General features: G+C 41.1%; 1 protein-coding gene across 2 annotated transcripts in view; it reads left to right on the plus strand.

The window, feature by feature from the left end:
• Window positions 1–12,947, plus strand: part of Abca13 (ATP binding cassette subfamily A member 13) — a 440,297-nt gene that overhangs the window by 308,280 nt on the left and 119,070 nt on the right. For both annotated transcript variants that reach the window (XM_060365661.1, XM_060365662.1), the window contains exons 49-51: window positions 3,956–4,010; window positions 5,373–5,550; window positions 7,969–8,084. In XM_060365661.1, the coding sequence (XP_060221644.1) occupies window positions 3,956–4,010; window positions 5,373–5,550; window positions 7,969–8,084 (349 nt within the window). The remainder of the gene's footprint in view (window positions 1–3,955; window positions 4,011–5,372; window positions 5,551–7,968; window positions 8,085–12,947) is intronic.

The following is a 12,947-nucleotide window of genomic DNA, read 5'->3' on the forward strand; positions in this document are numbered from 1 at the left end:
AACTTGGAATATAGAAGTTTGATTTAATGGTGGAATTGTGTTCTGATAAACTCACAGTAAGCTGAAAATGTTCTAAGTGAGAAATTCATATAACATAAATAACAAAGTAAAGACCACAAGTTTGTGATTTGGAGACATGGAGGATGGCTCATAGTGGGTGGCTAGGACCTGCAGCTCAATGTGCCAGCTGCCCAGCACAACCAGAATATGCTACCAAATGTCTGCAGCCAGGAAAAGATTAAAATTCAATTTTGAAGTGTGATTTCTACAAACTATATTTTATTTCTGCGATAGCATAGAATTGAAAATTCATAAGTAAAACTGCTGTAACTCATGGCAGTCTTTATACATTTTTCATTCCTTAGTTTTACCTCACTAAAGCATGACAATGTAATGATGATTTCAAAAAATGAAATTAATTTCTGAATAGGACTGAGATGGAATGAGATGTCAGTGGGGCCTGGACCAGGAGGGTGAAGGCAAAGTTAAAATGCATCAGGGTCAAGGAAAGTGATACTAATCCCATTTTTCACATTGAATCAGTTGAAGACTTTTATACATTATCATAAAGTGAATCTGTGTGGAGGTGAAGGACATGATTGCTCTGTTTTTCTACTCCTCTCCCCCTCATGCCCTTTCTTTCTCTTTCTTTCTTTCTTTCTTTCTTTCTTTCTTTCTTTCTTTCTTTCTTTCTTTCTTTCTTTCTTTCTTTCTTTCTTTCTCTCTCTCTCTCTCTCTCTCTCTCAGACAAATATTCTCTAGTTTGTTGGGGCTGGCATCCATGCTGAGCTTGGGGAGGGGCAGGCTTAGAAATGATGTGAGTTCAGGGCCACCAAGACAAGGTGCTAGTGAGCGTGAACACCATGAATCTGTGTAAGGAGGCCCAATGGAAGTGGCAGAACATGGAAACTTGAACACATGCGGCAAAGAAAAATGAGGAGAGGGTGGGGCCTCAGTTTTGCACTTGGGTGACTGAAATAGTGGGAATTCTGAGGCATGGCACCCACAGGCTAATGATGGCCTTTGTTTTGGAGCTCACAAACCTGCAGGTTGTAGGTGACTGGTTGTGTGCAGAATATACTCAACTCTATGAAGCTTGAGATCCAAGTAACATGAGGACTGTAGGGAGCCGAGGGACAACTTCTGGTCAAATATACATGAGAAAAAAAATCCATTCATCTGGAGATTCTAGTTTGTGTTCTGTGGCTGTAATAAACACTATGAACAAAAGCAACTTATGGGCAGGAACAGGTTTATTTGGCTTATACCTGTAGATAAAATCCCATCATTGAGGAAAGCTGGGGCAGGAACTTAAGCAAGAACAATGGAGGAATGCTGTTTCCTGGCTTTCTCACTGGCTCATGCACAGCTAATTACCTTCAACATCCCAGACCTGCCTTTCTAGGGTTGTACCACACAGTGGCCGGCCCTTCCCATATCCATTTGAAATTAGGTCAATCTGATCTAAGTAATTTCTCAATTGAGTTTCACTCTTCCCAGATGATTCTACTTTGTGATTTCTACTTTCAAGTTGACAATAAGGACTAGTCAATGCATTGGATGTGCTGGTCCCACAAACCTAAGGTCTAGAATTTCTGGTAAAAAAAGGTGATCTGGAAGGGCAAAATATAATAAAAACAGGACTAAACACTAGGACTCCGAGTTTGCTCAACTTCTGGGAAAGGAGGCGATAGGGCTAGATGTTGAAATAAGACACACCACCAATGAGTGTTTTCAGTTATACCAAGTAAGCCTAAAGAGTGTGTTCAAAAAAAAAAGAGTGTGTTCCTCAACAAGATCACACCCCAGGTGTCAGCTGCATTGCAAGGGCCCTGGGCACCTTCATGCTTTAGCAGCCTGGCTAAGTTTTATGGGTTTCCATGACCTTATTAGATTGGATTATTTATTAGAATCAGCCATTAGAGATCCTGGAGTGAGGGGAAGGAAGATGCCTGTGGATTCAAGTATGTTACCTCCTATCACTTGCAGTATATCCAGCTGTTCCTCAACCAGGAGAATGGATAAGCTTCGGTGTCTAGAGTTTTTTATTGAAGTTTAGTTGGTTGAGTAAAATAACTACTTGTGCGACTGAATGTGTTGTTCAACCTTGTCTTCTCCCCAAAAACTGGACTAGAACCAGTGTTCTCAACCTCTAAACATGTTTTATTTTATGTTTTGAACTTGCTTCCTTGAAACAACTTTTCCTTCCAAGCCATTATAAACCATGTGTGTTTCCTCTGATATGTGATGATATTTTAGCCACCTGAGGAAATTTGCATACTTCTTATCCCAAACAGGTTGTGTAGGTTGGGGTGAGGGGGTGGGTTTAAGCTTAGAAATTTCAGTAGTCTATGTTCCAACAATTTTATAATTCTTAGAACTTTACTCAGTTTATGACACTGCTCTGGGCTTTCTTTAATATGCAATGTTCTCCTCAATAGGCAGAAACTGGAATTGCATCAACAGTGAGACATATTGTCACTGTCTGCAGTACCCTGGGAATACCCGTCATTTTTGGCAGGATCTCACTTTTTCATATACAGTGTCTGAGGCCACTTAACATTTGTGTGGTTACCTGGTGGGGATGTTCGGTGTGAGGCTGGCCACCAAGTAAAATTTTGCCTGCCAGTGAGTTAGCATAATGAAGTGAGGTAGGGTATCACACCATGAAAGACAAACAGAAAAGACATTTAATGGTTGTTACCAGTTCAGACAGTCAATTAGCCAGCACCAGCAATTCAGCTGGAGAGGGTTGTGTAAGTCCAGGATCTAGAAAACCCACAGCAATCTCATTAGGCTTACATAATAAATGCCAGGAAAAAAAAGTATCTGAACAGCTTTAATTCAGAATCACAGAAATTGTTTTGTGACATCGTGCAGGTGAATTCCTGAAGCAATAGCTCCAATTGCTCTTTCTGTTATGGACCAGAGCTCACCTTGTGCATGGCTAATCCCACTGTAGAATACAATAAAAAAGGCTGGAGCAAATTGGAGGACTGCGTGTAGCAAACAGGTAGCAAGCAAGGTACTTGAGGGTGAAACTGCTGGGGTTGGGTTACTTGTCAGGCCCAATATTGTACTTGATTCATTCATATTATACCCATGATAGTTTGTTGGGGTTTTAGTGTGCTTTCATAAATGAGCACAGAAACAGGTGATAAGATAAACATAAAATGAGTCAAAAGAAGAAAACAATACAGTAGCAACCTGAAAAGAAACATGCTTACTGCGTTGGGCTCCACACACAAGCCCCATGTTTAGCTCCAAATATTCAAAATGACCAGTGTGAAGAAGAAAATCTAATGACTCAGTTCCTTTAGGATGCAGCACAAATTGTTTGCTAAAGTATTGGGGTTCTTTAATATAGCATCGGTTGGAATTTATGGAAAAAAGGGTATAATGATATGTGATACTCTGAAAAGATTTATAATAAAATCCTATCATTTGATAGCATGGTCGTGATTTCTTCATATTGCCTTCCGCATTGCATTCATACACGATCCTAACAAAGTAAGCGAAACAAAGTATACCTACCCCCAAAACAAAATTACCTTAAGAAAATGGTTTCACTTCTTTGTCTGTCTGGACTTGACCTGATGTCTAGCATGTGTTCTCTCTGCACATAGTTGTTTATCCTGAACATCTTTATCATTAAAGGTGATGCCATATCACTTAGGGCACTAGGATACTTATAACAATAAACAGTTATATGATAGAGAGAGGGCCGTAGTGCCTGTGATGTGACACATGTGAAATACATGACAATTATGTTTGACAAAAGCCATCGAGGTATGAGCAAAGAGCCCAGCACATACCTGTTTAATGGCTTTGCCCTTTGTTATTGATAATGAATTGGGGGTGTGCAGAACAACCAGAAGACATCTCATAAGGGGCTTGGATGTGACTTCCTAGAGGGACAGGGCATAATGCTCACATCTCAATTTGTTGTTCACAGGAATAACACTGTACAGCCACCCGTATGGAGGGGCCTTGCTGAATGAAGACAAGATGTGAGTTTGTGGAATGCTAGGGGAAGGGATAGAGGACAATCTCTGAGTTTCTGAGGAGAGATTTTGATTCCACTTCAATGTTTCTCAGGAGGGACACTGTCACAGGTGGCTTTAAAAGCAGAAGTTCAATGAGTTTGCAGGAAAATGAGTGATAGTTTTTAGTTGTGTTTTTTCATAAAAGAAATTGCTTTTCAGAAAAGGAATTGTCCCTGTAGCCTATGGACAGCACACATTCCAAGATTACTCAGGTTAACGGCCTGAATGTGCTGTTCCCATACTTAACCATGCCGAGCCTCCATGAGGTTTTTCATGCCTGACTTAACTCACAGACCACAAAAGGCTCAAGTGGAGGTGGGTGCTGTTGTTGCAGGTGCATTTGGGTCTGTAACTAAGTGTCAGGTGTCAACACCACGCACTCAGTACACTGTTTCTGCCCTCATTCTCTCCCCTATCTTCCTTCTGTTCTATGCAGCTAACGATCATTTAGTGAAAAATCAATGATGAATATGTCATTTATATAGACCTCTGACCTGACAAGTGAAGAGTATATACTTTGATGAATACTCTCTCCTTAAATAAGCAATGAGACAGTAAAGGTGGGCTTTAGTTTATCTTCTTACCTATCCTGCTTTCAGAGCCCTGACTCCAATACTCTCTGACACCTGACCACCACTCTGGGACAGACTAACTGATGGCTGTTCTAAAACGAAGTGTGCTAGAAGGAAGGCATAGCCTAGTGGGTCATGTGTGGTGACACCTTTACTTGTGTCAGCCACCCAAAAGACAGCTTTTGCCTACATGCTCCCAGAGACGGACAGAATGGGCCGTGGCAATGCTTGACTCAACAAAAGCTCTCTTCTCTGAGAGCTCCAGCTACACCTGCCTGAGAGAGTGCATGGGGTGACTGTGGTGATATGTAGCCATTTGGAATACATTTGGTTTGCCAAGCACCTGAATTCGACATGCTCCAGTGAGGCGAGCAACCCTACAAACACCCCTCCCTGCCGGGTTCTGCTCCACAGCAAGAGAGTTTCAGTGTCAAGAAGGGTCACAGTAGCTGGATGACGCTCTAGGGATTCTCACCACTTAACTGAGAGTCAGACACCATGGTCAAGAGTAGGCTGAGATAGGAAGACGCTGAAACGTTCTTCAGTTTGATGTTTGTCTATTACATTCTCTGTTCTACGCCTGTAAGCTCTGAGTAATAACCCACATCTTCAAAGGCCCTTGAGGATCCTGAATGAGGGAGAGAGTCCATACATTGTTGGTATTGTGCCTGATCCTTCTCCCTAAGATTGCATAACAGAAGGAAGTTCTCACTTCTTCTATGATGTCTGATGTGCTATTATCCTTTGTCCACAGCCTGGAAAGCATTCGCCAGTGTGGTGTCGCCCTCTGTATTGTCCTGGGATTCTCCATCTTATCAGCATCAATTGGTAGCTCTGTGGTCAGGGACAGAGTGACTGGAGCTAAAAGGTTGCAACATATAAGTGGTCTTGGACACAGGACATACTGGCTAACTAACTTCCTCTATGACCTGGTAGGATTTGGGGATATGGTTCTCATATGAATATGGAGGTAGAAGGGTCCACACCACATGGGTCAGTCCACACGTGAAGTACTCATTCTGTTGGCTGAGAGAAGGTTGCCTTTGCCAGGCACCTTCAGGCATTCATAGTTGCTTCATGGAGGGAAGACTCAGGACATGGGCTGGAGAGCTCTGAAATAAAAGGCCCTCCCAGTTCCTTATTAGGAAGGAAATGAGTGAATAACAGCCATTCGCTTTCAAAAGTCTGGAAGGTAAGATGATAAAAACTATAAGAAGTGATCACTCATCTGTATCCCTAACCTCTGACCTTAGTGTGAGAGCCTTGCAATTGTGGGTGCAGGTGTCAGAGTTTCCTCTAGTCTGGAAATTACTAGACTTTGCCTTTTGTTCTTTCAGTGACAGTAGCAGTCCTTGTTGAGTTACTGCCTAGAGTTTAGGCTGGATATTTACAATGTATGTACTCTGATTTAGTGCTTTTGCACAACTGATGCTCATGTCATCACTATGGAGCAGGGCTGTCATTTTTGTACAAGGGTAATATATGTGCATTCATGCCCTCGTAGAGACGATTCATTCTGTGATGTGGAAAATCCTATTTGAGCAGAAGGCAGGGCAAGCCTGAAACTCGCTGCGAGCCTCCCACTCACCAGCTTCTGACCATCTGTGTTGCTTTACACAGAACCAATGTGTTAGCAAGTCGGTCTCTTAAACAATGTTTACTACTTTGAATGGGCTTAGAACTCCACCAAGTTGCTTGGTTTTGATCCCATCATCTAGATGTTTTTAAAAAATACATAGTTAACTGAGTCATACCTGAGATGCCTTAACATTTCAGGAGTTTGTTGCATGAGACTTCCAAGTCCCTTCAGTCACCACTAAAGATGATTCAAAAATCTCAAGAGAGAGACATGCTGGTCCCCAAAGACTTTATCGAATTGCACTTCAGTACCACTCACTTCCATCTGTAATACCACAGTTTCAAACCTCTGTTCTCCCCAATGTTTTCCAGCTAGTGGTCCCAGGGAAAGGAAAGAAGGTACCAACAGAGGGTGGGAGCATAAAGAACGACATACCCAAGACACTGCAGAGAAACAAAACCTTAAAGACCCTGCAGTTTCCTCTCTTCCCTGTGCTTTATTATATCTTTATCCCCTGTCATGAATGGGACCATTCTTCACTGTGTGATGTGGGGGCTTGGGGTTTAAGGGCAGAAAGGGCTGTTTGATTATTGGCTGACTTTTTTTCTTCTACTTTTACTCAATCATTTTATGTTTCTTCTGTTTGATGACTCAATCAGTGAATATTTTTGAGGCTCTGTTATGGATAGAAGTGTATTCAAGCTTGCTGAGGGTGAACATTAGAATCCCCCAGCATTTGGCATTCAAACTTATTCCTCAGTTTGATAATATCAGGAGGTGGGATCTTTGGGAAAATGATTAGATCAAGAGCATGTAGCCTTCATGAATAGATTAGTGCATTTATAAAAGGGACCTCAGAGAACTCTTTTATTCCTCTGCTACGTGGAAAAACCACAGAAAAATGTAGCATTTCTAAATTGAAAAGTAGCTATTCACTGTACACTAAATCTGTTACTGCCATGGTCTTATATTTCTCAGCCTTCAGAGCTCTGAACAATATATCTCTGTTGTTTGTAAAACCAGCTAGCCTGTATGTTTTTGTTTCACCCACTTAATGGGCTGAATGTTGGTCCTAAATGAGTAAATTGGAGATGTCTCCTAATAGAGTTCATAGTCTTATTGGAAGAATCAGAGAGCAAATACACAAGATAGTCATGATTCATGACTAAATTGTTTGCAGGAATGAAAGAGGATAATGGGGTGAAGGAACTTTAATTCGGGAAGTTAGAGTAATGAATTAAGTTTCAGTAGAGATCTAAGGAGCAAAAAAGACTCAGGCACATGGGTCATTCTGAAGAAGTGTTCTGCAGTCAGCAGCCTCAGAGATGTTTAGGGATGCCCAAGCAAGGTGTGGGGTTGCTGTTGCCTGTGCAGAGTCCTTGAAGGAAAGACCAAAGAGAAAGAAGGGGAGATCCACCAGTCCCTGTGTGTGTGTATGTGTGTGTGGTGTTTCTGGGATAGTATCTGGATTCCTTAGCTCTTCCCAAGGGAGATAGGCATAGGTGACTCTGTTAGGTTTTGGAGTTTATTTTCACCTAAAGTATCAGAGGCCCTGGCTTTAAATGGAGTCACATTCTGAAGATCTGGGTATTTAGCCCATTAGTTTTGGAGGAGAACAGCTAAGCCCATAACAATGATTCAGCATGATGAACTCTAAAAATATTCTAATATGTAGCAGGAGCTAGATCTAAGTACAATTTGAATGGAAAGTGCAGAGTAGAGAATGATTAATATCTTCACCTAATGCAGCATATCCCCTTTGTCTTTTCAGATCTTTTACTTGGTTTCTGTCAGTCTATGTGTCGCCATTATAGTCGCCTTCCAGTTAACAGCTTTCACTTTTCGTGAGAACTTGGTGGCCACAGCCCTCCTGCTGGCACTTTTCGGGTATGTGATGAGAAACACAGCTGCAGAATTATGGCTTGTTTTCTGAGAAAGAAAACCCTCAGGATGGCTTTGAACCTGCTGTCTGCTTCATGATTTTCTCTCTTCTCAAGCAATTATGCTGCTTCTACAAGGCATGAGGAGCAAACAAGCTCGAGCAAGATGATAAATGCCCTGTAGAGGAGGGAAGGGTTCAGACGGTTGTAATGAAGATGGCATTGGTCCTGTCTCAGAAAGGCCCTCGAGCTGTTTGACAAACTTGTGCAGTGGGAAATGGGTTCTCTGTTATTCTCACTTTGACATTAATCGTAGGCTCAAATACATAATCCAGTTAGCTCTGAAATTGCATTTGTGGAGATTCTCTTGTGAAGCTGGCCAGCATATTTTTTCCTCTCCTATCATGTTAGTAGCTTGGAAGTATTTTGTGTGATTTCTATCACCTTTTTCCTCAGAGGAAAAAAAAATAGTAAAAAGTAGAAAGTCATCACAGAAATCCTCATTTATACATTCTGGATGCTTACAACTGCTCCCCAAATGGTCCTTTCTGATGGAGAAAATGAACCAATGTACTAATGTTGAAAAACAAACAACAAACACAACCCACCCAGGTTTAAGACAAAGGCTATAACTAAAGTGAACTTTATATCCTTTTGTTATTCCAGTGATCCAGAATTATTTAAAGTATGTAACCATGGGACAGAGTTTTGCCTAAACAAGTGTGTGTCCATCATCAGATAAATGTATAGATGGATATGAGCTAATGAATGGATAGGTAAAAAATATGTAATGGTACAAGGAAACCAGTTCTTTTGGGAATAATGATGATGTCATTTACCCTATGGTCTTGCTAACATTAATCCCCTTCTAAACCTTAGTTTCTTCCCTGTAAAATGCCAATTTTGTTGCTAAAAGTTAAATGAGATAATTTTTGTAAACTCAGGGACAACTGGCAGAGTAATTACATTAATTTTAGTCATTACTATTATTCATGGAATTATCTTGTTCTTCAGAGAAAAATCATGTGTTTCCTAAAAGAAAGCTCATGGAGTATGGTGTTATGCTTAATTTAAAAGTTATGAGCTCATGAATACAGATGTGTGTTTGTACCCTGTTTTTATTATCTTATATCAGCTTGTTAATCTCATTTACAGGATAAGTGTTACTGCATTTTATTGTAACATGTGTAAAATAGGCCTTGCTATGAAATTACGTTTGAGTTTTAGAGGGAAAGCTTTCAAAAACGATTATGAAATTTGGATGAAGCTACATGCTTCAAAACTTAATCTTATGACATGTGGCTTTAGAAAATGTTTAACTTGATTACATTAAGCAAGAAAATTCTGTCTTTATAACTAAACATTTTTGGGGATTTCTGGAGAATCATAAGTCTATGGATGCATAGTCATGCTCTCCAAAGGGTGATATACTTCCTTGTCTTAGTTTCTGTTCTGTTGCTGTTAGGATATACCAGAACCAAGCAAATTATTAATAAGAGTATATCAGTCATGGTAGCACACACCTTTTATCCCAGAACGCGGGAATTTTCTCTGTTAATTTGAGACCACCTTGGTTTAAATAGTGAGTTGCAGGACAGCCAGGACTATGTAGAAAGATTGCCTCACAAATAAGTTAATAGATAAATAAATATATAAACAAATAAGTAAAATATAAAGATGAAAAAAATAAAGGATTTAATTGGGGGCTTGCTTACTATCTTACAGGGTTAGTCCATTATCATTGCAGTGCCTGTGGCAGCAGGCAGGCGTAGTATTTGCTGGAGCAGTAGCTGAGAGCTCCTATCTGATCAGCAAGTTTCAAAAGAGAGGAGAGAGAGCACGCGCTCCTGGTGTGTGTGCACATTTGAAACTTCAAAGCCCACCCCTAGGGACATACCTCCTCCAATAATGTCACATCTAACCCAACAAATCACACCTCCTCATTCTTCCTCAACAGTTCCACAGGCTGGGGACCAAGCATTCAAACATATGAGCATATGAGCCTATGGTGGGCATTCTCATTTGAGCCCCACATTCCTGAGAAGAATTCTTATGTAAGGGGGCCTGAGACGATGGTGAAAATACAAATATTTGAAATCTGGGTATTCCCAAAGAGAAAAAGCCAAGATGTGACGTATGAGTCGAAGGACATAAAAGGTTGTTATTCCATCACTGGTATAAAGCTACACATGTAATTCTGAAAGCTGTTACCCCCCTCCTCTAAGAGCCTCAGTCTTGGCAGCTAGTTTCAGGCAGCTGTCTCAGGATTTGGAGAGCAGAGTGACTATTGCTCCTCTTCCTCCTCACAGGACTTGTGGGTACCAGGAACCTAAGGGCAAACCAGTAAATTCAGAAACCTAAGGTCACTTTTAGACTTGAAACAAAGCTATTGATTGAAGTGATTGAGAGATAATGAACAGGATAAGGGAACCGAGTCTTGTGCAATTTCAAACACAAATGCTTAGCAATAATTTGTCTTTCTACCAAGGAAAATGAGTATTTAAACTCTGATGGTGCAGTCTGCGGAATTGGTACCAAAAAGAGGAAAGTGTACTGAAGTTGTTGACCTGCTGAAAGAATGAGCTCTATGCCAGCTTGAGCTACATAGAGATGAAAGAAAGAGAGAGGGGTGGATGTGATGTAGAGAGGAGGTGGGCAAAAACAGAGGTAGAGACAGAGAGACAGAGACAGACAGAGACAGAGAGACAAAGATAGAGAAATAGAGAGACAGAGACACAGAATTGAGGGGAGAAACAGAGACTGACAGACAGAAATGAGAGACAGAGTCAGAGTGAGAAAGACAGAGACACACGTGGGGGGGCACACACACACATGCACATGCATGCACGCATGCAGAGAGAGAGAAAGAGAGAGACAAAAACATAGAGGAGACAGAGAAAATGAACAAATAACATTGGTCACAATGGCATACACTCTAATATCAACACTCAGAGCCCCAGAACACAAAGGTAGAAAGACCAGCATGAGGCCACATATTAAGACTTTTTCTCATAAATCCCAACAAATTAAAACAAACCAAAAAAACTAACACTAAAAACAAACTTAAATAAAAGACAGACAGCTAGCTACCCAGCAGGGTATCAAAGCAGATGCTGAGACTCATAGCCAAACTTTGGGCAGAGTACAGGGAATCTTATGAAAGAAGGGAGAGAGAAAGACCTGGAGGGGACAGGAGCTCCACAAGGAGACCAACAGAGCCAAAATATCTGGGCTCAGGGGGTCCTGCAGATGCTGATGAATCAACCAAGGACCATGTATGGAGAGTACCTAGACCCCCTGCTCTGATGTAGCCCATGGGAAACTCAGTGTCCATATGGGTTCCACAGTAAGGAGAGCTGGGGCTGTCTCTGATAAGGGCTCAGTGGCTGGCTCTTTGATCACCTCCCTCTGGCAAGATGGCCTAACTGGGCCACATAGAAAGAGGATCCAGACAGTCCTGATGAGACCTGATGGTTTAGGGTCAGATAGTAGGGGAGGACCTCCCCTATCAGTGGACTAGGGAAGGGGCATGGTTGGGGGAGATGGGAGAGGGAGGGTGGGATTGGGAGGAGATGAGGGAGGGGGCAATAGCCGGGATGCAAAGTGAATTAATTTTAGTAAGTAATAATAATTATGATAATAATAAAGGACAGACAGCCTTAAAAAATGTAAATCTAAGAACATATTTGGTTAATGTTTAGTGCTAAAGGATTGTGAAAATAAGAGCACAGCCTCCTGTTCTGTTCCCCAGGGAAATTCACACAGCAGAAGGAAGGGGCCAGTTGTCAGGATGAGAATACGATCTGTTCTCATAGATTCCAGAATACCTGTGAACAGTATACCGACCTTCAGTGAATTATACAATCATTCAAATGAAGAGTTGTTTTTTAATAAAAGAGTAGAGAGCGTTAAAAGCCACAGTAGGTTTCATGTAAAGTAGATTATGTTCTATGACTCAATTTAAATTTTTCCTTAAAAAATTAGAAGAGGCAGGAGTGGGGGCTGGATCTGCCAGTATGCTAATTTCAGCCAAGTGTTTGAAAGGAAAATAATGAAAATGTAGTTTAAAAAAAATCATGGAATCATCTTTGCTGGAAAATCAGCTCAAAGATTCATTAATGCAGGAAAGGAAATCTCCAGGGGTGTCATTTAAGACTATGTCTTTGTCTCGGAGTCTTTTTTTTTTTTTCTTAGACAATGCTTTGATCCACTTGTCAAATATTTGAAGGACATAACCCAGTATGAAGACCTTATATAAAGATTCTATGCGATCTCCAGTGGAGTGGAGACTGGTGGTGATATGGTAATTCCTCCCTCAAGCACAGCTCAGGGTGTCCTGGCTGACAGAGGGAGGGGAAGGCATTGTGAGGCCACCCTGTGAACATGGAGATGCTGATCAAAGCAGATGATCATCGAATGGTGCTTTGTGCTCCGCCAACCAGATACATCAGATATTTCATGAGGGGCTACCCCCAAACTCCTCTAGCTCCCACATTTTCAATTTAACAGAGGAAGCTGGCTGGATGCCATCTTTTACAAGGAACAAAGAAAGGCCGGCTCTTCTGCAGTTCTGGTTTAACTACACCAGGATGGTTATCTCAGTCTATTAAAAATCTGCCTGTGTAAAATAAAATCAAGTTGTCTTACAATGTCCCAGAGTTTTGCATCTGAAACAATAGTTTTAATATACACATTTAATATATATTTGCTTACTGTAAGGATGAATTTGATAGAAATTTGAAAGCAGTAACATGACGAAGGATAACTGTTGAGTTTTGCCCAAGAAAGAACAGTAGGAAGTGTGTGTAGGATTAGGGATAGGCTTTGGTTCTTTCTGTTACTACATTAGTTATTTCAGACAAGACTAGTA

Source organism: Meriones unguiculatus, chromosome 12 (assembly GCF_030254825.1).
Source record: "Meriones unguiculatus strain TT.TT164.6M chromosome 12, Bangor_MerUng_6.1, whole genome shotgun sequence".
Lineage (NCBI taxonomy): Eukaryota > Metazoa > Chordata > Mammalia > Rodentia > Muridae > Meriones > Meriones unguiculatus.